Source organism: Leptodactylus fuscus, chromosome 8 (assembly GCF_031893055.1).
Source record: "Leptodactylus fuscus isolate aLepFus1 chromosome 8, aLepFus1.hap2, whole genome shotgun sequence".
In the NCBI taxonomy this organism is placed as follows: domain Eukaryota; kingdom Metazoa; phylum Chordata; class Amphibia; order Anura; family Leptodactylidae; genus Leptodactylus; species Leptodactylus fuscus.
Window position 1 is genome coordinate 61,066,867 of NC_134272.1, and position 26,411 is coordinate 61,093,277.

The 26,411-nt window shown below is 43.9% G+C and overlaps 1 protein-coding gene across 2 annotated transcripts in view; it reads right to left on the bottom strand.

Moving 5' to 3' along the window:
- The window catches only part of ZNF385B (zinc finger protein 385B), a 461,571-nt gene that overhangs the window by 33,609 nt on the left and 401,551 nt on the right, over positions 1-26,411 (bottom strand). For both annotated transcript variants that reach the window (XM_075286074.1, XM_075286075.1), the window contains one exon: positions 7,664-7,805. In XM_075286074.1, the coding sequence (XP_075142175.1) occupies positions 7,664-7,805 (142 nt within the window). The remainder of the gene's footprint in view (positions 1-7,663; positions 7,806-26,411) is intronic.

Sequence of the window (26,411 nt, forward strand, 5' to 3'; positions counted from 1 at the left end):
CCAGCACTACCACTATATAGTAAACCATCTTCCATGGAGTTGAATGGACCCCCACTGTTCAGATACTTATGATCATTTTACCCTTTGGTCTTGGACAATCCCTTTACACGTCTGTAATAAAAAAGTGTCATTTTTTAAGTTTACTTTCCAAATGTAATGTTACAGTTATGGGGTTAAATTTCTTCTGCCCCAAGTTCCACAAACTTTTTTACGCCCTCCACCACTCACCTTAAAGACGCACTTCGGTCATTTTTTCTTTCATCATTTAGGTCATGTGATGTCATAGTGAGGAATTGAGTATAAAATCTCTCAATGGGGTTACCATCTCAGGCACCACACCTTCCTGTATAATTGTACCATGGAGTCGAATCACTACCGGATGAGTATGTGCCCAGTGGTGTAACTACTGCCATAGCAGCGGAGGCAGCTGCCACAGGGCCCAGGACATTAGGGGCCCGGTGACAGCTGCTACCGCTGCTATCATTATACTCGGGGGTCTTTTCAGACCCCTGAGTATAATGATTGGCGGACCGGGAGAGGTAAGAAACATAAAAAACATGTTACTTACCTCTCCACGATCCTGCCAGGCCTCCTTTCTGACGTCTCTGACGTCACATGAACCCGGCCTGCGTCCCGGGTCATGTGACGTCCGACGTCATAGCAGAAGGACGGCAGCAGAGAAGACCGCTTAGAAGCCGGGAGACAGGTAAGTAACAGTGTTTTTTTATGTTTTTATTCCCCCGGGTCTCCGATTATTATACTCTGGGGTCTGAAAAGACCCCAGAGTATAATAATTGTTTATGGGTGTCCACTATGGGGGATAATACTGTGTGCAGGTGCCACTATGGGGGATAATACTGTGTGCAGGGGCCACTATGGGGGATAATACTGTGTGCAGGTGCCACTATGGTTGGATAATACTGTGTGCAGGGGCCACTATGGGACATAATACTGTGTGAAGAGGCCACTATGGGGGATAATACTGTGTGCAGGGGCCACTATGGGACATAATACTGTGTGAAGAGGCCACTATTGGGGATAATACTGTGTGCAGGGGACACTATTGGGGCATAATACTGTGTGCAGGGGCCACTATGAGGGATAATACTGCGTGCAGGGGCCACTATGGGGCATAATAGAACGCGCAGGAATGTGTAGGAGGGGGTCGGTCGAGATCGTCGGTGTCGGTCAGGGGGTGGCCCATGTCAAAAGTTCGCCACGGGGCTCCGCCGTTCCTAGTTACGCCACTGTATGTGCCATATTGACACTTGGTTTCGGGACTGGAGACTGTTATACAGGTACAGTGTTTGGCTATTTGATGAATTTGTACAGATAAATACATAGATCCTGCTATTCTATTGATCGATTACTCCTTTTTAAAGCAATTTCACTACATTTAGAGAAAAGAGCTGAACCTTGTGTTGTGGCATCCTCCAAGGAAAATATGCACATATGTAAGTCTATAAAAGCAATATAGATGAATCACCAAATAATGTAATGACATAAATCACAAAAAAGAAGACATTATAAAAACAGCACTTAAAGTCTTGCACTGTAAATGACTTTGTGACATTTTATGGAAGTATTTGCCAGAACTAGTAAAAACTATAAATTGGACCGGTGCTACTGTGGAAATGTCAGAAATCTATTTTCTGACATTCAGTTAAACGTAATCATAAATAATGGTTTTGGAAAAGGGTGGATAAGATGAGGGTGTTTTATGGGAGCTAGAAGAACAGGGCTGACAATTCACTGACACACACTGAAACATCGTATGGTACAGAATTTGCTATAACATATTAATAAAGCGGTGCAAGCTGCAAACACTAAAATAAAACCCTGCTTGGCAATATTATAGAATATGGACATTATGTGTACCATCATATGGTGCCAAGAAAGAGTGCTTCAGACACGAAAAACTGCAGGCATCAGTATTGATTTACAGTAGACATAGGTACTATACGTGCACATAGGCATGTGTATTATATTCTGGACTTGAACAACATATATATTATAGTTATGTGTATGAGGTTTTAGGGCTCGTTAACGGAGTTAACACAAGCGCTTTTTACCATCATACACATGTATAGAATACACATGTTAAAATAACACTCCCATTGACTTCAATGAAATTTTTTACACGTGTTTTTTGATGCATTTTTTACACGTGTAAAAAATTTCATTGAAGTCAATGGGAGTGTTATTTTAACATGTGTATTCTCTACACGTGTATTATGCTAAAATGCACTCGCGTTAACTCCGTGTGCACGGGCCCTTACTAATGTACCCCTGGATGTTGAAGTAAAGAAAGAAAGACTCTTTAATAAACTGGCTTGAAGGGAATTATGCTATCAGTGACAACCCCATTTAGTATATTGTCCCAGCATCTTCCTGGCAATCCCGGCCAGATCAACTGACTCCACTAGAGCAGTGGTTCTCAAATTGTGGGTCGTGAGCCCATTGGGGATAGAACGACCCTTTCACAGGGTTCGCCTAAGATCATCGGAAAACACATATTTCCTATGGTCTTAGGAACCAAGACACCATTCCTCTATCCAGGGCCGGTGTTGGAGGGAAAGAGGCAAAATAGGCAATTGCCCGTCCTCAAAAGGGCCCTCGGGATCCAGAGCATCAAGCTTTTAGCTTAATACTCTTGATCTCAGGTGCTCAACAGCTGTATGGGCATGCTGTGCTGTGCATACCGATACTATTTAATTCTATAACAGAGAAGGGAGCTGAGCAGGGAGCTGAAAGGTCCCTGCTCTGCCATAGAGGACTGCTGGTAGTGCGCAGATATTGCAGTGCAAGTGGTGTGATGACGTCACTACATCACGCCACCAATGCCACTAATACTTCGAGAGTCTTCAGCACTCCGCTCATCGCGATGGCACGCTAAGGTGAGTGCACATGTGTAGAGAACAGTTATTTCATTTAAAACAGCTACTGTGAAAGTAGCAGTATTGGAGGTAAAAGAAATTATGGTTGGGGGTCACCATAACATGAGGAACTGTAATAAAGAGTCGCGGCATTAGTAAGATTGAGAACCACTGCACTAGAGGAAGCCATAGCCAGCCAGGCAATTCCCCTGCAGTTACCGCTGCATTAGTAAAATGTATGGCTGTCCTTAATACAACTATGGTGCAATGTCCACCAGAATGGGGGTCACTCTTAATGAGCTAATCTCTACTCCAGATCATAGAAAATGGCATATGTGCGGACAACCCTTTTAACAACGTATGCTGCAATGTGGAAAGAGTTGTCTAGTTACAAGAGTTCCCAATAAGCTGTCCCGAGAAGCATTTCATGTCAAACAATGCAGGAAAAAGTATTACATCTTGCCAAGTGATATCCACTGGACAGGTCCTGGCCAGGGTCACCAGAAGAAGAGATGCTCTTTATGATGATAGCAGACAGAGCAAACAGATAGAGGTTCAAGCTAGTCAACTCCTTAAAGGGGTTGGCCACTTTCAGACCAATATTGAGAAACAAATGTTATTGTTTGCACAATAAAAAGATATACAATTTTCCAAAATACTTTCTGTATCGACTGTCCAAAAGTCAACAAATGCATTAGGAGCAATTTCACTCAATTCAATTATTTTTACTTTGCTTTGCTACTGTGGCTATAAATAAGACTAAATTTGGTACCTTGCTAAAAAGCATCATCGTTTTTAGTTCACAGTTTTTTTTGCTGTACTTGATCCCAACAAATACTTAGATACTAACTACTAATACTAATACTACTAATACTAACATACAATAGATAGTCTATGGGTGAAATTGCTCCCTAATATTTTGGGTTGCTGCTCATTTTTCACATTGACGTTTCCATAAATCCATGCATAAACATGTCTAATGTATTTGTGAACAATAAGTAGGAAAAAATAGAAATGATTTGTTCAATACTATACTTTGCCAGATGAATCCGATACTACAAAGCTCTGTATCTTGCCATTTCAATTCAGAAGCATATGGATGTTATACTTCTCCAGCCATGTGAATGAGACCTACATCTACTTGTTCTATTACATCTCCTTTCTCAGTAAAGATTAAGGACTCATGCACACTGCAGAGTCATGTTGATGTGGCTGTCCTGTAATACATAGAGTTCCCTCCGACTCTGTATAATGGAGGTATAGTATCTCTGTGTATCTCTGTATGGTACAGTCCTATGAAAAAGTTTGGGCACCCCTATTAATCTTAATCATTTTTATTTCTAAATATTTTGGTGTTTGTAACAGCCATTTCAGTTTGATATATCTAATAACTGATGGACACAGTAATATTTCAGGATTGAAATGAGGTTTATTGTACAAACAGAAAATGTGCAATATGCATTAAACCAAAATTTGACCGGTGCAAAAGTATGGGCACCTCAACAGAAAAGTGACATTAATATTTAGTAGATCCTCCTTTTGCAAAGATAACAGCCTCTAGTCACTTCCTGTAGCTTTTAATCAGTTCCTGGATCCTGGACGAAGGTATTCTGGACCATTCCTCTTTACAAAACAATTCAAGTTCAGTTAAGTTTGATGGTCGCCGAGCATGGACAGCCCGCTCTCAAATGATCTGAAAACAAAGATTGTTCAGCATAGTTGTTCAGGGGAAGGATACAAAAAGTTGTCTCAGAGATTTAACCTGTCAGTTTCCACTGTGAGGAACATAGTAAGGAAATGGAAGACCACAGGGACAGTTCTTGTTAAGTCCAGAAGTGGCAGGCCAAGAAAAATATCAGAAAGGCAGAGAAGAAGAATGGTGAGAAAAGTCAAGGACAATCCACAGACCACCTCCAAAGAGCTGCAGAATCATCTTGCTGCAGATGGTGTCACTGTGCATCGGTCAACAATACAGCGCACTTTGAACAAAGAGAAGCTGTATGGGAGAGTGATGAGAAAGAAGCCATTTCTGCAAGCACGCCACAAACAGAGTTGCCTGAGGTATGGAAAAGCACATTTGGACAAGGCAGCTTCATTTTGGAAGAAGGTCCTGTGGACTGATGAAACAAAGATTGAGTTGTTTGGTCATACAAAAAGGTGTTATGCATGGCGTTAAAAAAAACAGCATTCCAAGAAAAACACTTGCTACCCACTGTAAAATTTGGTGGAGGTTCCATCATGCTTTGGGGTTGTGTGGCCAATGCCGGCACCGGGAATTTTGTTAAAGTTGAAGGTCGCATGGATTCCACTCAGTATCAGCAGATTCTTGAGAATAATGTTCAATAATCAGTGATGAAGTTGAAGTTACGCCAGGGTTGGATATTTCAGCAAGACAATGATCCAAAACACCGCTCCACATTGACTCAGGCATTCATGCAGAGGAACAATCACAATGTTCTGGAATGGCCATCCCAGTCCCCAGACCTGAATATCATTGAACATCTGTGGGATGATATGAAGCGGGCTGTTCATGCTCGGCGACCATCAAACTTAACTGAACTTGAATTGTTTTGTAAAGAGGAATGGTCCAAAATACCTTCATCCAGGATCAAGGAACTGATTAAAAGCTACAGGAAGCCACTAGAGGCTGTTATCTTTGTAAAAGGAGGATCTACTAAATATTAATGTCACTTTTCTGTTCAGGTGCCCATACTTTTGCACCAGTCAAATTTTGGTTTAATGCATATTGCACATTTTCTGTTAGTACAATAAACCTCATTTCAATCCTGAAATATTACTGTGTCCATCAGTTATTAGATATATGAAACTGAAATGGCTGTTGCAAACATAAAAATATTTAGAACTAAAAATGATTAAGATTAATAGGGGTGCCCAAACTTTTTCATAGGACTGTACCTCTGTAACGCACAGAACTATGACAGATCATTTCAAAGCTTCTAGAAAAGAATAACTCTGTGTGTGATGAAACATTGTAATTTTCTATGGTTGGATTCACATAAAATCCAAGTTTAAAGGAACATAAAACCTAGAAATGAGTGCTATAAGTAAACAAGAAATATAGTCACGCTAGATTTACATTACTGTTCAGCTCCCCAACTGTTGGGTCTGCTTGGGAACCCGAAAGATGGAGAACTCAACCGCTATAAGGTAGTTATCCGTGGGCACCTGAGGACCCCATAGTCCATGCAGGGCTTTTCTCACCACTGATTTTAGATGGAATCTGCATCAGATTCTCCGACGGAGACTCCAACACAAATGTGAACCTAGCCTGAGTCTGTAAGATCTTCTCCTTGACTCTGCTGAGATTATTCCTCTGCTGATCAGTTATACCATTGGCTGTCGCATGGCTGTGGAATGGGGGGGATTAGAAAATATTTTGTTCTTCTGCATAGCACAGCAGGGAGGTTACTGCTCCTACCAGTTATCTTACAGATACTCATGACAGTTATCTTACAGCTGCTCTTGCCAGTTATCTTACAGCTGCTCCTGCCAGTTATGTTACAGCTGCTCCTGCCAGTTATCTTACTGCTGCTCCTGCCAGTTATCTTACTGCTGCTCCTGCCAGTTATTTTACAGCTGCTCCTGCCAGTTATCTTACTGCTGCTCCTGCCAGTTATCTTACAGCTGCTCCTGCCAGTTATTTTACAGCTGCTCCTGCCAGTTATCTTACAGCTGCTCGTGCCAGTTATCTTACAGCTGCTCCTGCCAGTTATCTTACAGCTGCTCCTGCAAGTTATCTTACTGCTGCTCCTGCCAGTTATCTTACAGCTGCTCCTGCCAGTTATTTTACAGCTGCTCCTGCCAGTTATCTTACAGCTGCTCGTGCCAGTTATCTTACAGCTGCTCCTGCCAGTTATCTTACAGCTGCTCCTGCAAGTTATCTTACAGCTGCTCCTGCCAGTTCTTACAGCTGCTCCTGCCAGTTATTTTACAGCTGCTCCTGCCAGTTATCTTACATCCAGACACAGGATCTCGTGGGGCTTAAGATTTCTTTATGCATTTCTTAACTTAAATTGTAATAGGAGACAAAATACATTTTTGGAAAAGTATATGAAGGGAAGGGAAATTTAGTTTCTATTTTTGTCTGTTTAATGTTCCTTTAATATCTTTTGTATACATCTATATCAAATCCTCAGTTATCCAGTAGTATGGCAGGGTTCAGCAAAAGTCTATGTGTGCTGTATAAATGCTCTGTATAACATAGTTACATAGTAGATGAGGTTGGATGAAGACATCAGTCCATCAAGTCCAACCTATAATCCTACAGTGTTGATCCAGAGGAAGGCAAAAAACCCTATGAGGATTATACCAATTGCCCCATTACAGAGAAAAAAAATTCCTTCCCAACTCCAATCTGACAGTTAGTATAAAACCCTAGATCAACGTGTCCTTAAAATAACATAAAGGTTATGAAATATATTTCATGCAGGATCAAAAATTAAACAGGTCAGGCCTGCCTTCAAAAATAAGATCTAGTAACAAATAAAAATCCAATTCAGAAGAGAAAAAAACTCCAGTAAAAAGGAAGCGCACTACATCTACTTTAACGGAAAATATAACTTTTGGCTGATGTGATTTTCTAATAAACACATTTCTCTGCTTAATGTCATTATTACCTTATTTATTTATTGCCCTTTGTAAAATGTCAGCCTGTTATTTCTGGCAAATATTTGACATTCATTAGATTTGTTCACAAATACATTCACATGTTCACTTTCAGATAAGATAGAGAAAAGGAAGAACAAAAAAACAACAGTTTTATTGACCTGATTTGTGGCTGGCCGTTGAGCTCGTAATAGCCTTGGCGCTGTCCTTGGGAGAACCCGTTTTTTGCTTATTTTTCGTGGACTCTAGTGCTTTGAGCTTCTTGGCATGTTTACTGCCTTTGTAGTGCGCTTCAGCTTGGCTCTACAAAGGAGAACAAATCAGGCTTATTTTCTTACCTTTTCACACAACACAATTGGGTAATGAACTTTATGAGGAAAAACACAAATACATGCCACTACAATCACAGATATAAAATTCATGCAAATCAATGAATTTTTAACACATATACTACCAGTTCTAGTTGACATAATTATATACAGTCCTATGAAAAAGTTTGGGCACCCCTATTAATCTTAATCATTTTTAGTTCTAAATATTTTGGTATTTGCAACAGCCATTTCAGTTTGATATATCTAATAACTGATGGACACAGTAATATTTCAGGATTGAAATGAGGTTTATTGTACTAACAGAAAATGTGCAATATGCATTAAACCAAAATTTGACCGGTGCAAAAGTATGGGCACCTCAACAGAAAAGTCACATTAATATTTAGTACATCCTCCTTTTGCAAAGATAACAGCCTCTAGTCGCTTCCTGTAGCTTTTAATCAGTTCCTGGATCCTGGATAAAGGTATTTTGGACAAACAATTCAAGTTCAGTTAAGTTAGATGGTCGCCGAGCATGGACAGCCCACTTCAAATCATCCCACAGATGTTCAATGATATTCAGGTCTGGGGACTGGGATGGCCATTCCAGAACATTGTAATTGTTCCTCTGCATGAATGCCTGAGGATTTGGAGCAGTGTTTTGGATCATTGTCTTGCTGAAATATCCATCCCCGGCGTAACTTCAACTTCGTCACTGATTCTTGAACATTATTCTCAAGAATCTGCTGATACTGAGTGGAATCCATGCGACCCTCAACTTTAACAAGATTCCCGATGCCGGCATTGGCCACACAGCCCCAAAGCATGATGGAACCTCCACCAAATATTACAGTGGGTAGCATGTGTTTTTCTTGGAATGCTGTTTCTTTTTGGACGCCATGCATAACGCCTTTTTTTTATAACCAAACAACTCAATTTTTGTTTCCAAAATGAAGCTGCCTTGTCCAAATGTGCTTTTTCAGACCTCAGGCAACTCTATTTGTGGCGTACGTGCAGAAACGGCTTCTTTCTCATCACTCTCCCATACAGCTTCTATTTGTGCAAAGTGCGCTGTATAGTTGACCGATGCACAGTGACACCATCTGCAGCAAGATGATGCTGCAGCTCTTTGGAGGTGGTCTGTGGATTGTCCTTGACTGTTCTCACCATTCTTCTTCTCTGCCTTTCTGATATTTTTCTTGGCCTGCCACTTCTGGGCTTAACAAGAACTGTCCCTGTGGTCTTCCATTTCCTTACTATGTTCCTCACAGTGGAAACTGACAGGTTAAATCTCTGAGACAACGTTTTGTATCCTTCCCCTGAACAACTATGTTGAACAATCTTTGTTTTCAGATCATTTGAGAGCGGGCTGTCCATGTTCGGCGACCCTCAAACTTAACTGAACTTGAATTGTTTTGTAGAAAGAAATGGTCCAAAATACCTTCATCCAGGATCCAGGAACTGATTAAAAGCTACAGGAAGCGACTAGAGGCTGTTATCTTTGCAAAAGGAGGATGTACTAAATATTAATGTCACTTTTCTGTTGAGGTGCCCATATTTTTGCACCGGTCAAATTTTGGTTTAATGCATATTGCGCATTTTCTGTTAGTACAATAAACCTCATTTCAATCCTGAAATATTACTGTGTCCATCAGTTATTAGATAGATCAAACTGAAATGGCTGTTGCAAACACCAAAATATTTAGAACTAAAAATGATTAAGATTAATAGGGGTGCCCAAACTTTTTCATAGGACTGTATATATATATATATATATATATATATATATATATATATATATATATTCAGATCAAATTGGTGGAGCTAGTGAAAGGTCCTCGTTAATGACAATAATTTGTTAATTTCTCTTGTTATCAATTTAATGCAACATCAGACAAAGCTAACAAAACTTTTGATAGGCTGAATTTCTCAACAATTTCTTGGTTACCATAAATTATATATAGCATACTTTGCGACACAATGCATATAGCATACTTTGTGAAAGAATATTAGGAAATCATATTGTATTGAAAAGCTGGTCATCCTGTGACACACATATCTGGATATGTCTAGCCAAGAGGAAAGGTAAAGAAGGACAAATCTGCATTGCACATACTGTATACTCTAAGACTGTTGGTTCCTTATTGTGTGTCTGCAATGGAGACAAGATAAGCCCAAAAGTTCAAAAGACGAAAATGGAAAAAGAAGCCCAGAAATCTGCAAAAATGATAACTAAACTTAAATCCTGTCTTCCAGCCTATCACAGGGCTTTGTGGTGGAGAAGGGGGTGTGGGTCATCTCTTGGCAAACATAGAGAATATTCGTTTTTTGGCATTTCTCAGTTTCAAATGCACGGTGGCTCAGTGGTTAACACTGTTGCTTTGCAGCACTGGAGTCCTTGGTTCAAATCCAGCCAAGGACAACAACTGCAAGGAGTTTGTATGTTCTCTCCGTGTTTGTGTGGATTTCCGCCAACGTGCCAAAGACATACTGATAAGTAATTTATATTGTGAGCCCTACATGGGACAGTGACTAACAATGTCTGTAAAGCACTGCAGAATATGAATATTTTATATTATATGTTTTATATATTTTATATATTTTACTTATATGTGCTATATAAGTAAACAAAATAAATGTAATATGAGACAATCAATGAAAAGAAGGAAGTGTCGAGATACGTTTTTGCAAATTTTATTCAATTTTAGTGTTTTTTTTAAATACAATCCACATGACTGTAGGTCTTAACGGTCAGTTTCATTAGATGGGCTCCATTATGTGCTCCTCCTATTAACTAAATTGCATATTCCCTGCATTAATGATGTGAGGGATTTAATCAGCAAGCTAATACTGTAATTGGCATAATTGTATTTCCTGAATTATGGCTGTCCGGTGATATAAAGATTAGAGATGAGCGAACACTAAAATGTTCGAGGTTCGAAATTCGATTCGAACAGCCGCTCAATGTTCGTGTGTTCGAACGGGTTTCGAACCCCATTATAGTCTATGGGGAACAGATACTCGTTAAGGGGGAAACCCAAATCCGTGTCTGGAGGGTCACCAAGTCCACTATGACACCCCAGGAAATGATGCCAACACCTCTGGAATGACACTGGGACAGCAGGGGAAGCATGTCTGGGGGCATCTAACACACCAAAGACCCTCTATTACCCCAACATCACAGCCTAACAACTACACACTTTACACACTCAATACCACCTCTCTGACAGTAGGAAAACACCTTGAAACATGTGTATTTGGCACTTGCAGTGAGGAGAGCTTGTCACCAGCAGTGAATTTGGCCCTTGTAGTAAGTTGAGGTTGGCACCAACATTTGTTTTGAAAATCAGGGTGGATTGAGCCTCTAACCAGCAGAGTTTGGGCAAATTTATGGTGGAGGGAGCCTCTAAAAACCCCAGTTTGGACCAATTCATGGTGGAGGGAGACTCTAAAAACCCCAGTTTGGACCAATTCATGGTGGAGGGAGACTCTAAAAACCCCAGTTTGGACCAATTCATGGTGGAGGGAGCCTCTAAAAACCCCAGTTTGGACCAATTCATGGTGGAGGGAGCCTCTAACCAGCCCAGTTTGGACCAATTAATGGTGGAGGGAGCCTCTAAACAGCCAAGTTTTGGGAAATTCATGGTGGAGGGAGCCTCTAACCAGCCCAGTTTGGACCAATTCATGGTGGAGGGAGCCTCTAAACAGCCCAGTTTGGGCAAATTCATGGTGGAGGGAGCCTCTAACCAGCCCAGTTTGGACCAATTAATGGTGGAGGGAGCCTCTAAACAGCCCAGTTTGGACCAATTAATGGTGGAGGGAGCCTCTAACCAGCCCAGTTTGGACCAATTAATGGTGGAGGGAGCCTCTAACCAGCCCAGTTTGGACCAATTAATGGTGGAGGGAGCCTCTAACCAGCCCAGTTTGGACCAATTAATGGTGGAGGGAGCCTCTAAACAGCCAAGTTTTGGGAAATTCATGGTGGAGGGAGCCTCTAACCAGCCCAGTTTGGACCAATTCATGGTGGAGGGAGCCTCTAAACAGCCCAGTTTGGGCAAATTCATGGTGGAGGGAGCCTCTAAAAAACCCAGTTTGGACCAATTCATGGTGGAGGGAGCCTCTAATTAGCCCAGTTTGGACCAATTAATTGTGGAGGGAGCCTCTAACCAGCCCAGTTTGGACCAATTAATGGTGGAGGGAGCCTCTAACCACCCCAGTTTGGGCAAATTCATGGTGGAGGGAGCCTCTAACCAGCCCAGTTTGGACCAATTAATGGTGGAGGGAGCCTCTAAACAGCCAAGTTTTGGGAAATTCATGGTGGAGGGAGCCTCTAACCAGCCCAGTTTGGGCAAATTCATGGTGGAGGGAGCCTCTAACCAGCCCAGTTTGGACCAATTAATGGTGGAGGGAGCCTCTAACCAGCCCAGTTTGGACCAATTAATGGTGGAGGGAGCCTCTAAACAGCCAAGTTTTGGGAAATTCATGGTGGAGGGAGCCTCTAACCAGCCCAGTTTGGACCAATTCATGGTGGAGGGAGCCTCTAAACAGCCCAGTTTGGGCAAATTCATGGTGGAGGGAGCCTCTAAAAAACCCAGTTTGGACCAATTCATGGTGGAGGGAGCCTCTAATTAGCCCAGTTTGGACCAATTAATTGTGGAGGGAGCCTCTAACCAGCCCAGTTTGGACCAATTAATGGTGGAGGGAGCCTCTAACCACCCCAGTTTGGACCAATTCATGGTGGAGGGAGCCTCTAACCAGCCCAGTTTGGACCAATTAATGGTGGAGGGAGCCTCTAAACAGCCAAGTTTTGGGAAATTCATGGTGGAGGGAGCCTCTAACCAGCCCAGTTTGGACCAATTCATGGTGGAGGGAGCCTCTAAACAGCCCAGTTTGGGCAAATTCATGGTGGAGGGAGCCTCTAACCAGCCCAGTTTGGACCAATTAATGGTGGAGGGAGCCTCTAAACAGCCAAGTTTTGGGAAATTCATGGTGGAGGGAGCCTCTAACCAGCCCAGTTTGGACCAATTCATGGTGGAGGGAGCCTCTAAACAGCCAAGTTTTGGGAAATTCATGGTGGAGGGAGCCTCTAAAAAACCCAGTTTGGACCAATTCATGGTGGAGGGAGCCTCTAATTAGCCCAGTTTGGACCAATTAATTGTGGAGGGAGCCTCTAACCAGCCCAGTTTGGACCAATTAATGGTGGAGGGAGCCTCTAACCACCCCAGTTTGGGCAAATTCATGGTGGAGGGAGCCTCTAACCAGCCCAGTTTGGACCAATTAATGGTGGAGGGAGCCTCTAAACAGCCAAGTTTTGGGAAATTCATGGTGGAGGGAGCCTCTAACCAGCCCAGTTTGGACCAATTTATGGTGGAGGGAGCCTCTAAACAGCCCAGTTTGGGCAAATTCATGGTGGAGGGAGCCTCTAAACAGCCCAGTTTGGGCAAATTCATGGTGGAGGGAGCCTCTAACCAGCCCAGTTTGGACCAATTAATGGTGGAGGGAGCCTCTAAACAGCCAAGTTTTGGGAAATTCATGGTGGAGGGAGCCTCTAACCAGCCCAGTTTGGACCAATTAATGGTGGAGGGAGCCTCTAACCAGCCCAGTTTGGACCAATTAATGGTGGAGGGAGCCTCTAACCAGCCCAGTTTGGACCAATTAATGGTGGAGGGAGCCTCTAAACAGCCAAGTTTTGGGAAATTCATGGTGGAGGGAGCCTCTAACCAGCCCAGTTTGGACCAATTCATGGTGGAGGGAGCCTCTAAACAGCCCAGTTTGGGCAAATTCATGGTGGAGGGAGCCTCTAAAAAACCCAGTTTGGACCAATTCATGGTGGAGGGAGCCTCTAATTAGCCCAGTTTGGACCAATTAATTGTGGAGGGAGCCTCTAACCAGCCCAGTTTGGACCAATTAATGGTGGAGGGAGCCTCTAAAAAACCCAGTTTGGACCAATTCATGGTGGAGGGAGCCTCTAATTAGCCCAGTTTGGACCAATTAATTGTGGAGGGAGCCTCTAACCAGCCCAGTTTGGACCAATTAATGGTGGAGGGAGCCTCTAACCACCCCAGTTTGGACCAATTCATGGTGGAGGGAGCCTCTAACCACCCCAGTTTGGACCAATTCATGGTGGAGGGAGCCTCTAAACAGCCCAGTTTGGGCAAATTCATGGTGGAGGGAGCCTCTAACCAGCCCAGTTTGGACCAATTAATGGTGGAGGGAGCCTCTAAACAGCCCAGTTTGGGCAAATTCATGGTGGAGGGAGCCTCTAACCAGCCCAGTTTGGACCAATTAATGGTGGAGGGAGCCTCTAAACAGCCAAGTTTTGGGAAATTCATGGTGGAGGGAGCCTCTAACCAGCCCAGTTTGGACCAATTAATGGTGGAGGGAGCCTCTAACCACCCCAGTTTGGGCAAATTCATGGTGGAGGGAGCCTCTAACCAGCCCAGTTTGGACCAATTAATGGTGGAGGGAGCCTCTAAACAGCCAAGTTTTGGGAAATTCATGGTGGAGGGAGCCTCTAACCAGCCCAGTTTGGACCAATTCATGGTGGAGGGAGCCTCTAAACAGCCCAGTTTGGGCAAATTCATGGTGGAGGGAGCCTCTAAACAGCCAAGTTTTGGGAAATTCATGGTGGAGGGAGCCTCTAACCAGCCCAGTTTGGACCAATTCATGGTGGAGGGAGCCTCTAAACAGCCCAGTTTGGGCAAATTCATGGTGGAGGGAGCCTCTAAAAAACCCAGTTTGGACCAATTCATGGTGGAGGGAGCCTCTAATTAGCCCAGTTTGGACCAATTAATTGTGGAGGGAGCCTCTAACCAGCCCAGTTTGGACCAATTAATGGTGGAGGGAGCCTCTAAAAAACCCAGTTTGGACCAATTCATGGTGGAGGGAGCCTCTAATTAGCCCAGTTTGGACCAATTAATTGTGGAGGGAGCCTCTAACCAGCCCAGTTTGGACCAATTAATGGTGGAGGGAGCCTCTAACCACCCCAGTTTGGACCAATTCATGGTGGAGGGAGCCTCTAACCACCCCAGTTTGGACCAATTCATGGTGGAGGGAGCCTCTAAACAGCCCAGTTTGGGCAAATTCATGGTGGAGGGAGCCTCTAACCAGCCCAGTTTGGACCAATTAATGGTGGAGGGAGCCTCTAAACAGCCCAGTTTGGGCAAATTCATGGTGGAGGGAGCCTCTAACCAGCCCAGTTTGGACCAATTAATGGTGGAGGGAGCCTCTAAACAGCCAAGTTTTGGGAAATTCATGGTGGAGGGAGCCTCTAACCAGCCCAGTTTGGACCAATTAATGGTGGAGGGAGCCTCTAACCACCCCAGTTTGGGCAAATTCATGGTGGAGGGAGCCTCTAACCAGCCCAGTTTGGACCAATTAATGGTGGAGGGAGCCTCTAAACAGCCAAGTTTTGGGAAATTCATGGTGGAGGGAGCCTCTAACCAGCCCAGTTTGGACCAATTCATGGTGGAGGGAGCCTCTAAAAACCCCAGTTTGGACCAATTCATGGTGGAGGGAGCCTCTAAACAGCCCAGTTTGGGCAAATTCATGGTGGATGGAGCCTCTAACCAGCAGAGTTGGTGGAAATCAGGGTGGAGGGAGCCTCTAACCAGCAGAGTTGGGGGAAATCAGGGTGGAGGGAGCCTAGTATTAGCAGAATTGTGCAACGCTTATGGTGGATGAGTATGAGGATGCGGAGGAATTGGAGAGGTTGAGTACAGACATGGAGTTTCATGTTGGGGTGCTTTACACAGGTGGGCACAAAAATGACGGCTCTACCCAGTGGTGGTTCATTTTTATCAAAGTGAGCCGGTCGGCACTCTCAGCTGACAGACGGGTGCGCTTGTCAGTGATGATGCCACCGGCTGCACTGAACACCCTCTCAGATAGGACGCTGGCGGCAGGACAGGACAGCACCTCCAAGGCATATAGGGCAAGTTCAAGCCACAGGTCCAACTTCGACACCCAATACGTGTAGGGCGCAGAGGGGTCGGAGAGGACAGGGCTGTGGTCGGAAAGGTATTCCCGCAACATGCGCCTATACTTCTCACGCCTGGTGACACTAGGACCCTCCGTGGCGGCACTTTGGCGAGGGGGTGCCATCAAGGTGTCCCAGACCTTAGACAGTGTGCCCCTCGTTTGTGTGGACCGGTGAGAACTTGGTTGCCTACTGGAGGAACTGCCCTCCCTGCCGCCAACGTCACATGCTGGAAACATCTCCATCATATTCTGCACCAATTGCCTGTGGCAAGCATTGATGCGATTGGCCCTCCCCTCTACCGGAATAAAAGACGAGATGTTGTTTTTATACCGGGGGTCAAGGATAGCAAAGATCCAGTACTGGTTGTCCTCCATGATTTTGACAATACGCTTGTCGGTTGTAAAGCACCCCAACATGAACTCAGCCATGTCTGCCACAGTGTTAGTTGGCATGACTCCTCTGGCCCCACCGGAAAGTTCAATCTCCATTTCCTCCTCATCCTCCATGTCTACCCATCCGCGCTGCAACAATGGGACGATTCGAAGTTGCCCGGAAGCCTCCTGTATCACCATCACATCATCGGACAACTCTTCTTCCTCCTCCTCCTCCTCCTCCTCCTCCATTAAACGCAGTGAAGCGGACAGATGTGTGGACCTACTCTCCAGCTGTGACGGATCGGATGCTATCCCTAACTCCTCTGTGTGATCTGAGTTATCCCTGATGTCAATCAGGGATTCTCTCAGAACACACAAGAGCGGGATTGTAAGGCTCACCATCGCATCCTCAGAGCTCACCCTCCTTGTGGACTCCTCAAAGACCCGTAGGATGTCACAAAGGTCTCTCATCCATGGCCACTCATGGATGTGAAACTGAGGCAGCTGACTTTGTGGCACCCTAGGGTTTTGTAGCTGGTATTCCATCAAAGGTCTCTGCTGCTCAACCACTCTATTCAACATCTGAAACGTTGAGTTCCAGCGTGTGGGGACGTCGCACAAAAGCCGGTGTTGTGGCACATGCAGGCGTTGCTGGAGAGATTTTAAGCTAGCAGCGGCTACTGTCGACTTGCGAAAGTGGGCGCACATGCGCCGCACTTTCACCAGTAGCTCTGGAACATTGGGGTAGCTCTTTAGGAAACGTTGCACCACTAGGTTGAAGACGTGGGCCAGGCATGGAACATGTTGGAGTCCGGCAAGCTCCAGAGCTGCTACCAGGTTCCGGCCGTTATCACAAACGACCATGCCTGGGCCCAGGTGCAGCGGCTCAAACCATATTGCCGTCTCATCGAGGAGGGCATCCCTCACCTCGGAGGCAGTGTGCTGTCTGTCCCCCAAGCTGATCAGCTTCAGCACAGCCTGCTGACGTCTACCAACGCCAGTGCTGCAACGTTTCCAACTCGTAGCTGGGGTCAATCTAAAAGCGGAGGAGGAGGCGGTGGCGGAGGAGGAGGCGGTGGCGGAGGAGGAGGCGGTAGAGGAGGAGGAGGAGGGGGGTGTTCTTCTCGTGTCCCTGCCAGGAATGTTAGGCGGGGAGACGAGGTACACCGGGCCAGTTTGGGAAGCAGTCCCAGCCTCAACTACATTCACCCAGTGTGCCGTCAGTGAAATGTAGCGTCCCTGTCCGCATGCACTTGTCCACGCGTCGGTGGTCAAGTGGACCTTTGTGCAAAGCGCGGAACTAAGGGCCCGCCTGATGTTGAGTGACACGTGCTGGTGCAAGGCGGGGACGGCACACCGGGAGAAGTAGTGACGGCTAGGGACGGCATAGCGAGGTGCCGCAGTTGCCATCAGGTCCAGGAAGGCGGGAGTTTCAACAAGCCGGAACGCCAACATCTCCTGGGCCAGCAGTTTAGCGATGTTGGCGTTCAAGGCTTGCGCGTGTGGGTGGTTAGCAGTGTATTTCTGCCGCCGCTCCAATGTCTGAGAGATGGTGGGTTGTTGTAAAGAAACGCCTGATGGTGCCTTTGATGGTGCAGGAGAAGGAGATAAGACAGGACCAGGGGAGGATGAGGTAGAAGTCAACAAAGTGGCGGAGGCAGATGAAGTGGTGTCCTGGCTCGTCCTCTGGAGTGCATCGCCAGCACAGTCAGCAGTGGCAGTGGCAGAGGCAGAGGCAGAGGCAGTGGCAGTGGCGTGAACGGCAGGCGGCCTTTGTCCTGCCGTTGCTGCCTGCCACTGATTCCAGTGCTTGGATTCCAAATGACGGCGCATTGAAGTGGTGGACAGGTTGCTCTTCTCAGAGCCCCTAATCAATTTCGAGAGGCAAATTGTGCAGACAACACTATATCTGTCCTCGGCGCATTCCTTGAAAAAACTCCACACCTTCGAGAAACGTGCCCTCGAGGTGGGAGTTTTTCGGGGCTGGGTACGAACTGGAACATCTTGGGAGATTCCGGGTGTGGCCTGGCTTCGCCTAAGCTGCTGACCTCTGCCTCTGCCTCTAGCTACCCTTTTTGGTGCTGCACCTGCCTCAACATCCACACTACTTTCCCCGCTTGACATCCCCCCTGTCCAGGTCGGGTCAGTGTCCTCATCATCCACCACTTCCTCTTCCAACTCTTGTCTCATCTCCTCCTCCCGCACAATGCGCCGGTCAACTGGATGCCCTGACGGCAACTGCGTCACATCATCGTCGATGAGGGTGGGTTGCTGGTCATCCACCACCAAATCGAACGGAGATGGAGGAGACTCTAGTGTTTGAGCATCTGGATACAGATGCTCCTCTGTTAGGTTCGTGGAATCGTGACGTGGAGAGGCAGGTTGAGGGACAATGAAAGGAGCGGAGAACAGCTCTGGGGAGCAGGGACAGTTTGGGTTATTGTTCTGTAAAGCTTCGGAATTTTGGGAGGAAGGAAGACAAGACTGTTGGGTAATAGGAGGAGAGGAGGCAGAGTCTGACTGGCTGCTGGACAATGTGCTGTAAGCGTTCTCTGACAGCCATTGCAAGACCTGTTCCTGGTTCTCGGGCCTACTAAGGTTTGTACCCTGCAGTTTAGTTAATGTGGCAAGCAACCCTGGCACTGTGGAGTGGCGCAATGCTTGCTGCCCCACAGGAGTAGGCACGGGACGCCCTGTGGCTTCACTGCTACCTTGCTCCCCAGAACCATTCCCCCGACCTCGCCCACGGCCTCGTCCACGTCCCTTTCCGGGAGCCTTGCGCATTTTGAATTCCTAGTTAGAAATTGGCACTGTATACCAGTAGTAAAAATTGTGGGTGCACGTAACCCCAATATATTCTTTGAATTACCAGTCAGAAACTGGCACTATATGGCAGTAGCAAGAAATGAGGGTATTTGTATTCCCAATATACTCTTTGAATTCCCAGTCAGACAATGGCACTGTATACCAGTAGTAAAAATTGTGGGTGCACGTAACCCCAATATATTCTTTGAATTCCCAGTCAGAAACTGGCACTATATGGCAGTAGCAAGAAATGAGGGTATTTATAACCCCAATATATTCTTTGAATTCCCAGTCAGACAATGGCACTGTATACCAGTAGTAAAAATTGTGGGTGCACGTAACCCCAATATATTCTTTGAATTCCCAGTCAGAAACTGGCACTATATGGCAGTAGCAAGAAATGAGGGTATTTGTATTCCCAATATACTCTTTGAATTCCCAGTCAGACAATGGCACTGTATACCAGTAGTAAAAATTGTGGGTGCACGTAACCCCAATATATTCTTTGAATTCCCAGTCAGAAACTGGCACTATATGGCAGTAGCAAGAAATGAGGGTATTTGTATTCCCAATATACTCTTTGAATTCCCAGTCAGACAATGGCACTGTATACCAGTAGTAAAAATTGTGGGTGCACGTAACCCCAATATATTCTTTGAATTACCAGTCAGAAACTGGCACTATATGGCAGTAGCAAGAAATGAGGGTATTTATAACCCCAATATATTCTTTGAATTCCCAGTCAGACAATGGCACTGTATACCAGTAGTAAAAATTGTGGGTGCACGTAACCCCAATATATTCTTTGAATTCCCAGTCAGAAACTGGCACTATATGGCAGTAGCAAGAAATGAGGGTATTTGTATTCCCAATATACTCTTTGAATTCCCAGTCAGACAATGGCACTGTATACCAGTAGTAAAAATTGTGGGTGCACGTAACCCCAATATATTCTTTGAATTACCAGTCAGAAACTGGCACTATATGGCAGTAGCAAGAAATGAGGGTATTTATAACCCCAATATATTCTTTGAATTCCCAGTCAGACAATGGCACTGTATACCAGTAGTAAAAATTGTGGGTGCACGTAACCCCAATATATTCTTTGAATTACCAGTCAGAAACTGGCACTATATGGCAGTAGCAAGAAATGAGGGTATTTATAACCCCAATATATTCTTTGAATTCCCAGTCAGACAATGGCACTGTATACCAGTAGTAAAAATTGTGGGTGCACGTAACCCCAATATATTCTTTGAATTCCCAGTCAGAAACTGGCACTATATGGCAGTAGCAAGAAATGAGGGTATTTGTATTCCCAATATACTCTTTGAATTCCCAGTCAGACAATGGCACTGTATACCAGTAGTAAAAATTGTGGGTGCACGTAACCCCAATATATTCTTTGAATTACCAGTCAGAAACTGGCACTATATGGCAGTAGCAAGAAATGAGGGTATTTATAACCCCAATATATTCTTTGAATTCCCAGTCAGACAATGGCACTGTATACCAGTAGTAAAAATTGTGGGTGCACGTAACCCCAATATATTCTTTGAATTCCCAGTCAGAAACTGGCACTATATGGCAGTAGCAAGAAATGAGGGTATTTGTATTCCCAATATACTCTTTGAATTCCCAGTCAGACAATGGCACTGTATACCAGTAGTAAAAATTGTGGGTGCACGTAACCCCAATATATTCTTTGAATTCCCAGTCAGAAACTGGCACTATATGGCAGTAGCAAGAAATGAGGGTATTTATAACCCCAATATATTCTTTGAATTCCCAGTCAGACAATGGCACTGTATACCAGTAGTAAAAATTGTGGGTGCACGTAACCCCAATATATTCTTTGAATTCCCAGTCAGAAACTGGCACTATATGGCAGTAGCAAGAAATGAGGGTATTTGTATTCCCAATATACTCTTTGAATTCCCAGTCAGACAATGGCACTGTATACCAGTAGTAAAAATTGTGGGTGCACGTAACCCCAATATATTCTTTGAATTCCCAGTCAGACACTGGCACTATATGGCAGTAGCAAGAAATGAGGGTATTTGTATTCCCAATATATTCTTTGAATTCCCAGTCAGACAATGGCACTGTATACCAGTAGTAAAAATTGTGGGTGCACGTAACCCCAATATATTCTTTGAATTACCAGTCAGAAACTGGCACTATATGGCAGTAGCAAGAAATGAGGGTATTTATAACCCCAATATATTCTTTGAATTCCCAGTCAGACAATGGCACTGTATACCAGTAGTAAAAATTGTGGGTGCACGTAACCCCAATATATTCTTTGAATTCCCAGTCAGAAACTGGCACTATATGGCAGTAGCAAGAAATGAGGGTATTTGTATTCCCAATATACTCTTTGAATTCCCAGTCAGACAATGGCACTGTATACCAGTAGTAAAAATTGTGGGTGCACGTAACCCCAATATATTCTTTGAATTCCCAGTCAGACACTGGCACTATATGGCAGTAGCAAGAAATGAGGGTATTTGTATTCCCAATATATTCTTTGAATTCCCAGTCAGACAATGGCACTGTATACCAGTAGTAAAAATTGTGGGTGCACGTAACCCCAATATATTCTTTGAATTCCCAGTCAGAAACTGGCACTATATGGCAGTAGCAAGAAATGAGGGTATTTGTATTCCCAATATACTCTTTGAATTCCCAGTCAGACAATGGCACTGTATACCAGTAGTAAAAATTGTGGGTGCACGTAACCCCAATATATTCTTTGAATTCCCAGTCAGACACTGGCACTATATGGCAGTAGCAAGAAATGAGGGTATTTGTATTCCCAATATATTCTTTGAATTCCCAGTCAGACAATGGCACTGTATACCAGTAGTAAAAATTGTGGGTGCACGTAACCCCAATATATTCTTTGAATTACCAGTCAGAAACTGGCACTATATGGCAGTAGCAAGAAATGAGGGTATTTGTATTCCCAATATATTCTTTGAATTCCCAGTCAGACAATGGCACTGTATACCAGTAGTAAAAATTGTGGGTGTATATAGCCCCAATTCTATTGCTAGGGGACTTGCAGGGTATTTCTGGGGTGAAGGTGGGGGGGCACACCGTTGGAACGGGTATCGGGGTATATATCGGGTATACGGGAATACACTGACAGTGTATTCCATTCAGGATCCTGGGAAAGCTGGGTTGCGGCGATTGAGCCCGTCAGTGCCACGTTACACTGACAAGCTTCTCCCTGGAATTTAGCTCTTACAAGAGCTGTTGGTTGTCTTCTCCTTCCTATCCTAGCCTGTCCCTGCCTACCCAGAATCTAAGCCCTAGCTAGCTGGACGGAAACCTCCGTCCTCGGTGAATTGCAAGCTCAGAATGACGCGAAGCTGGGCGTCGCTGTTCTTTTAAATTAGAGGTCACATGTTTTCGGCAGCCAATGGGTTTTGCCTACTTTTTTCAACGTCACCGGTGTCGTAGTTCCTGTCCCACCTACCCAGCGCTGTTATTGGAGCAAAAAAGGCGCCAGGGAAGGTGGGAGGGGAATCGAGTAATGGCGCACTTTACCACGCGGTGTTCGATTCGATTCGAACATGCCGAACAGCCTAATATCCGATCGAACATGAGTTCGATAGAACACTGTTCGCTCATCTCTAATAAAGATATATCTATCTCCACAAATGAATATTAGATATGCAAGAAAAATATTGTAAAATTAAACAGGAAACAACAACGCTAGGAGATGCCTACAGATAGCCGCCTAATATAATGATGTAGCTCATTATGATAAAAGTATGTGATACTCTAATTAGAGGGGGAAGGTAGAAATTCCTATTAATAAAGGCAAAATATTAATAATTTGTAAAATACTTACATATTTGCTTTAAAGTATTTAGTAAAATGCATGGGAGTAGGCTGGACCGAAGAGAAGGAGCCAGGAATGGGGAGAGGTGAATATAAATTAATATCAATCGGGGGCAACATGGTGGTTCAGTGGTTAGTCTTGCAGCGTTGGAGTCCTGGGTTTGAATCCTGCCAAGAACAACATCTGCAAGGAGTTTGTATGTTCTCCCCGTGTTTGCGTGGGTTTCCTCCCCTACACCAAAGACATACTAATAGGGAAAAATGTACATTGTGAGTCCTATATGAGGGCTCACAATCTACATTAAAAAAAAGAAAAAGAAAAAAAACCTGCTAGTTTGTATGTGGTCAGTAGGGGGCCCCAGTCAATTGCTTTCGAGCTGTTCTCCCAATGTTAGTTCCATTAGCTGCTAGCAACTTGTTTGGAGTTTCGGACCCTGACCGATCTGATATTGATGACTTATCCTGTGTACTCATCACATGACAATGGACCGTAAATCACATGACCATGGTCAGACTTTTATCCACTAGAAGTCACAGAATGAATGACAGCAAGCAGAGATCTAGAAAACCGTGAGGAATTGATACAGAAAGTATATTGGAAAATTGTACAACTTATTATTATACAAACAATAACATTTGTTTCCCAATATTGGTCTGAAAGTGGCCAACCCCTTTAACCTTTAATCTTCCAACCCATTATACAAATATTAACGAAGAGACATCATCATATACACTGCCCGGCTGACGTGTTTTGGCTAAGGCTATGACTACAGATTTGTATCTGAAACGCGTACTTATACCTTATGTAGTGATTTGTTTATGTTTTAGACCTAGAGAAAAACTATTAGGACATTTTGAGAGGGTAGTTATAGGAAAAAAAAACACATTAAGGGTGCATTCACACTGAGTAAACGCTAGCTTATTTTGTAGAGTAAAATTACACTTGTAAATTTTGCTATCCCATTGACTTCAATGATATTTTTTTACAAGTGTAAAAATACGCCTGTAAAAAATACGCCTGTAAAAATACGCCTGTAAAAATACGCCTGTAAAATGTCATTGAAGTCAATGGGATAGCAAAATTTACAAGTGTAATTTTACTTTACAAAATAAGCTAGCGTTTACTCAGTGTGAATGCACCCTAATGGCCCAGCCTTAAAATATGCCAGAAGACATTTCTAACAATAAGCAATAATTGTATATTCCTGGCTTGAAACTCACAGTACTAACCTAAGAAACTGTCCAGAAAATTGATAGAAATTGAACTAATGAAATTTTTGCAGACTTCTTCTAAAATGATATAACGTTGATTGGGTGAAAGACCCATTACTTCCTATTAGGACAAATTGGGATAAGGATGTCGGTAACGTTAGGCTGTATTCACACATGCTGCTTTTCCCGGCAATTTGTTTGAATTATGAAGATGGTATTTATTTTTTTTATACATTGAGGGGGGAGGGGGGAATTAAAACATTTATTTTTCTCTTTCATTTGGAGCCTAGAGGGAGTAGGGGACGATTATCTGGGTATATGTATGGTGTGAGTTTGGGGTTTCGAACCCCCACCGATCTGATATTGATGACTTCCCCTGGATATACGGATCTGGAATAGGCCTCAGCCCAGGTGTAGATCCTTGGCTCAATACTGGGCCAGGAAAAGGCTGCAGAAGCTACAGTTCATGGCAGTTCCATGGGGTGAAAGAAGGTATATGGTTCTGTCCTGTATCTGTGAGTCCGGTGAGACAATATTGCTCCTGTTTTGTTTGTGTGGCTGGAAGTAAGCCTCACATATAGTTAGGTTATCAGTTCTATTTAGCTAGTTGCTCGGACGAGCAGGTTTTTATTTTGTGTTTGCCTGAAGTTAAGGCTGTATTTAGTTTTGCTCATTTTGTCCTTGAAGTCAAGCTTTATTTATGTTCCTGTTTTTTTCTAAATAAACCAGTGCTGAATATTTTGTGTCCCTGTTTTGACTGTTTGGGTCGGCACCATTGCTTCTACCGAGCTAGCTTCCCCACAATATATTTACATTATACCTTATAGTAGCCATATCAGTTCTGTGACTCTATACTAGTCCAGTGTTGGACCATGACCAGCAATCACAACTTTAGCACATGAATGATGGCTGTGGTCATGTGAAATGATGTCCTTACTAGAGTAAACACTGGGACATCAAACAGGTTACTTCAGTAGCCTCTTTCATATTGTACCACTGGACTTTTGCGTCCTATAGGTACTAAAGAATGTATTGTCATATTGTTTTATTAGCTAAATACTGCGATCACAATGCATAGACTTTTCCATTAGATATGGCTAGGCCTAAAAGTAAGTTCAGAGCACAAAGGAATGCTTAGAACTAGATTGTTACTTTCATCTTGCCGTGGTGACTACGGCACATAGATTGGTATATCAGAGTCATCAATAGGGGGAAGCTTTAGGGCATGTGCTCTGGTTGCTGGTTCTTCTCTGCTTAGGAGGCCAGGGTATATAGATACAGTGTTTCAGTGAACATGTTTGGCATATGTGCTCTTGGCTCATACGATGACTGTAGCCAAGGCTCCCATTCAAAGAATGGCCTTTTGGCCTGTGTTGGGAAGGTACCATGTAATATACATTTTTGGTTGCATCATGGTCAATGAACAACCTATGTTGGAGCTGTATGTCAAAGGTAAAATCTGGTGAATACTATTGATGTATATATATCTGTACAGTATTCCATCAGCATGATTTGAAGACAGCCTATGGTAATAAACTGAATTATTACCCTGGGGAAAGCCGAGCTGCTACTCTGGTTATATTATTGTACCAGCTTCTCCGAGTCACGAGATAAGAGTTGGTCAGTTCACTCATCATTGCCTAGTGTTGACTTTGCTCCTAGGAGAGCCTCTTCTTCCTTACCTGGGGTCTTTTCATTGCTCTTCTCTTACTTTCCACTTTTAATTAAAACATCAGTTTCTTCACTTTCCTAAAGTTAGGACTAGGTCAAGGAAAGAAGACTTAGAACTACCTAAGAGAATTCCGTATTTCTATTAGTGCCCTAGGATCTCCAAACGACTCCATTTTCGGGATGTACAGAACATCCTGTATTTTTATGAGGCTAGCATTTCTGTGCAGTAAAGCTAATGAATTCCAGCAGGTAGTCTATGCAGAATATTCCCAGTCCACTTCCTGCCTTTATATTCCTTTCTCGCTTTCTGACTTCACATCCTCTGAGAAGCTCGAGTGCTATATAGGTTTTTTAAAACAGGCTTGAATGGGTCATCTGCTGCTTATCAGAATCCAAACACATTGTAAAATACATGATAGTCTCTTTACTTTTTGTATAGCAGATATCATTTCTGTTTGGCCATGCAAAGATATGCAAATGTGAATACCAACGCCTACTGCAGAAATTTGGGAAACAAGGCTATTCTGCTAATTGAAAACAAGTTTCTCCCTTACTGTTTGTATATCTATCCCTGCTGTTTTCATTCCCATACAACACTTTACTTGAACGGAGCTGTGGAGCATTTCCTACTATGGTTGCACGTTGCTGACCAAGCCACTATTGCTGACTAGTGAGGATTATGAGGTTATTTCACCAATGAAAC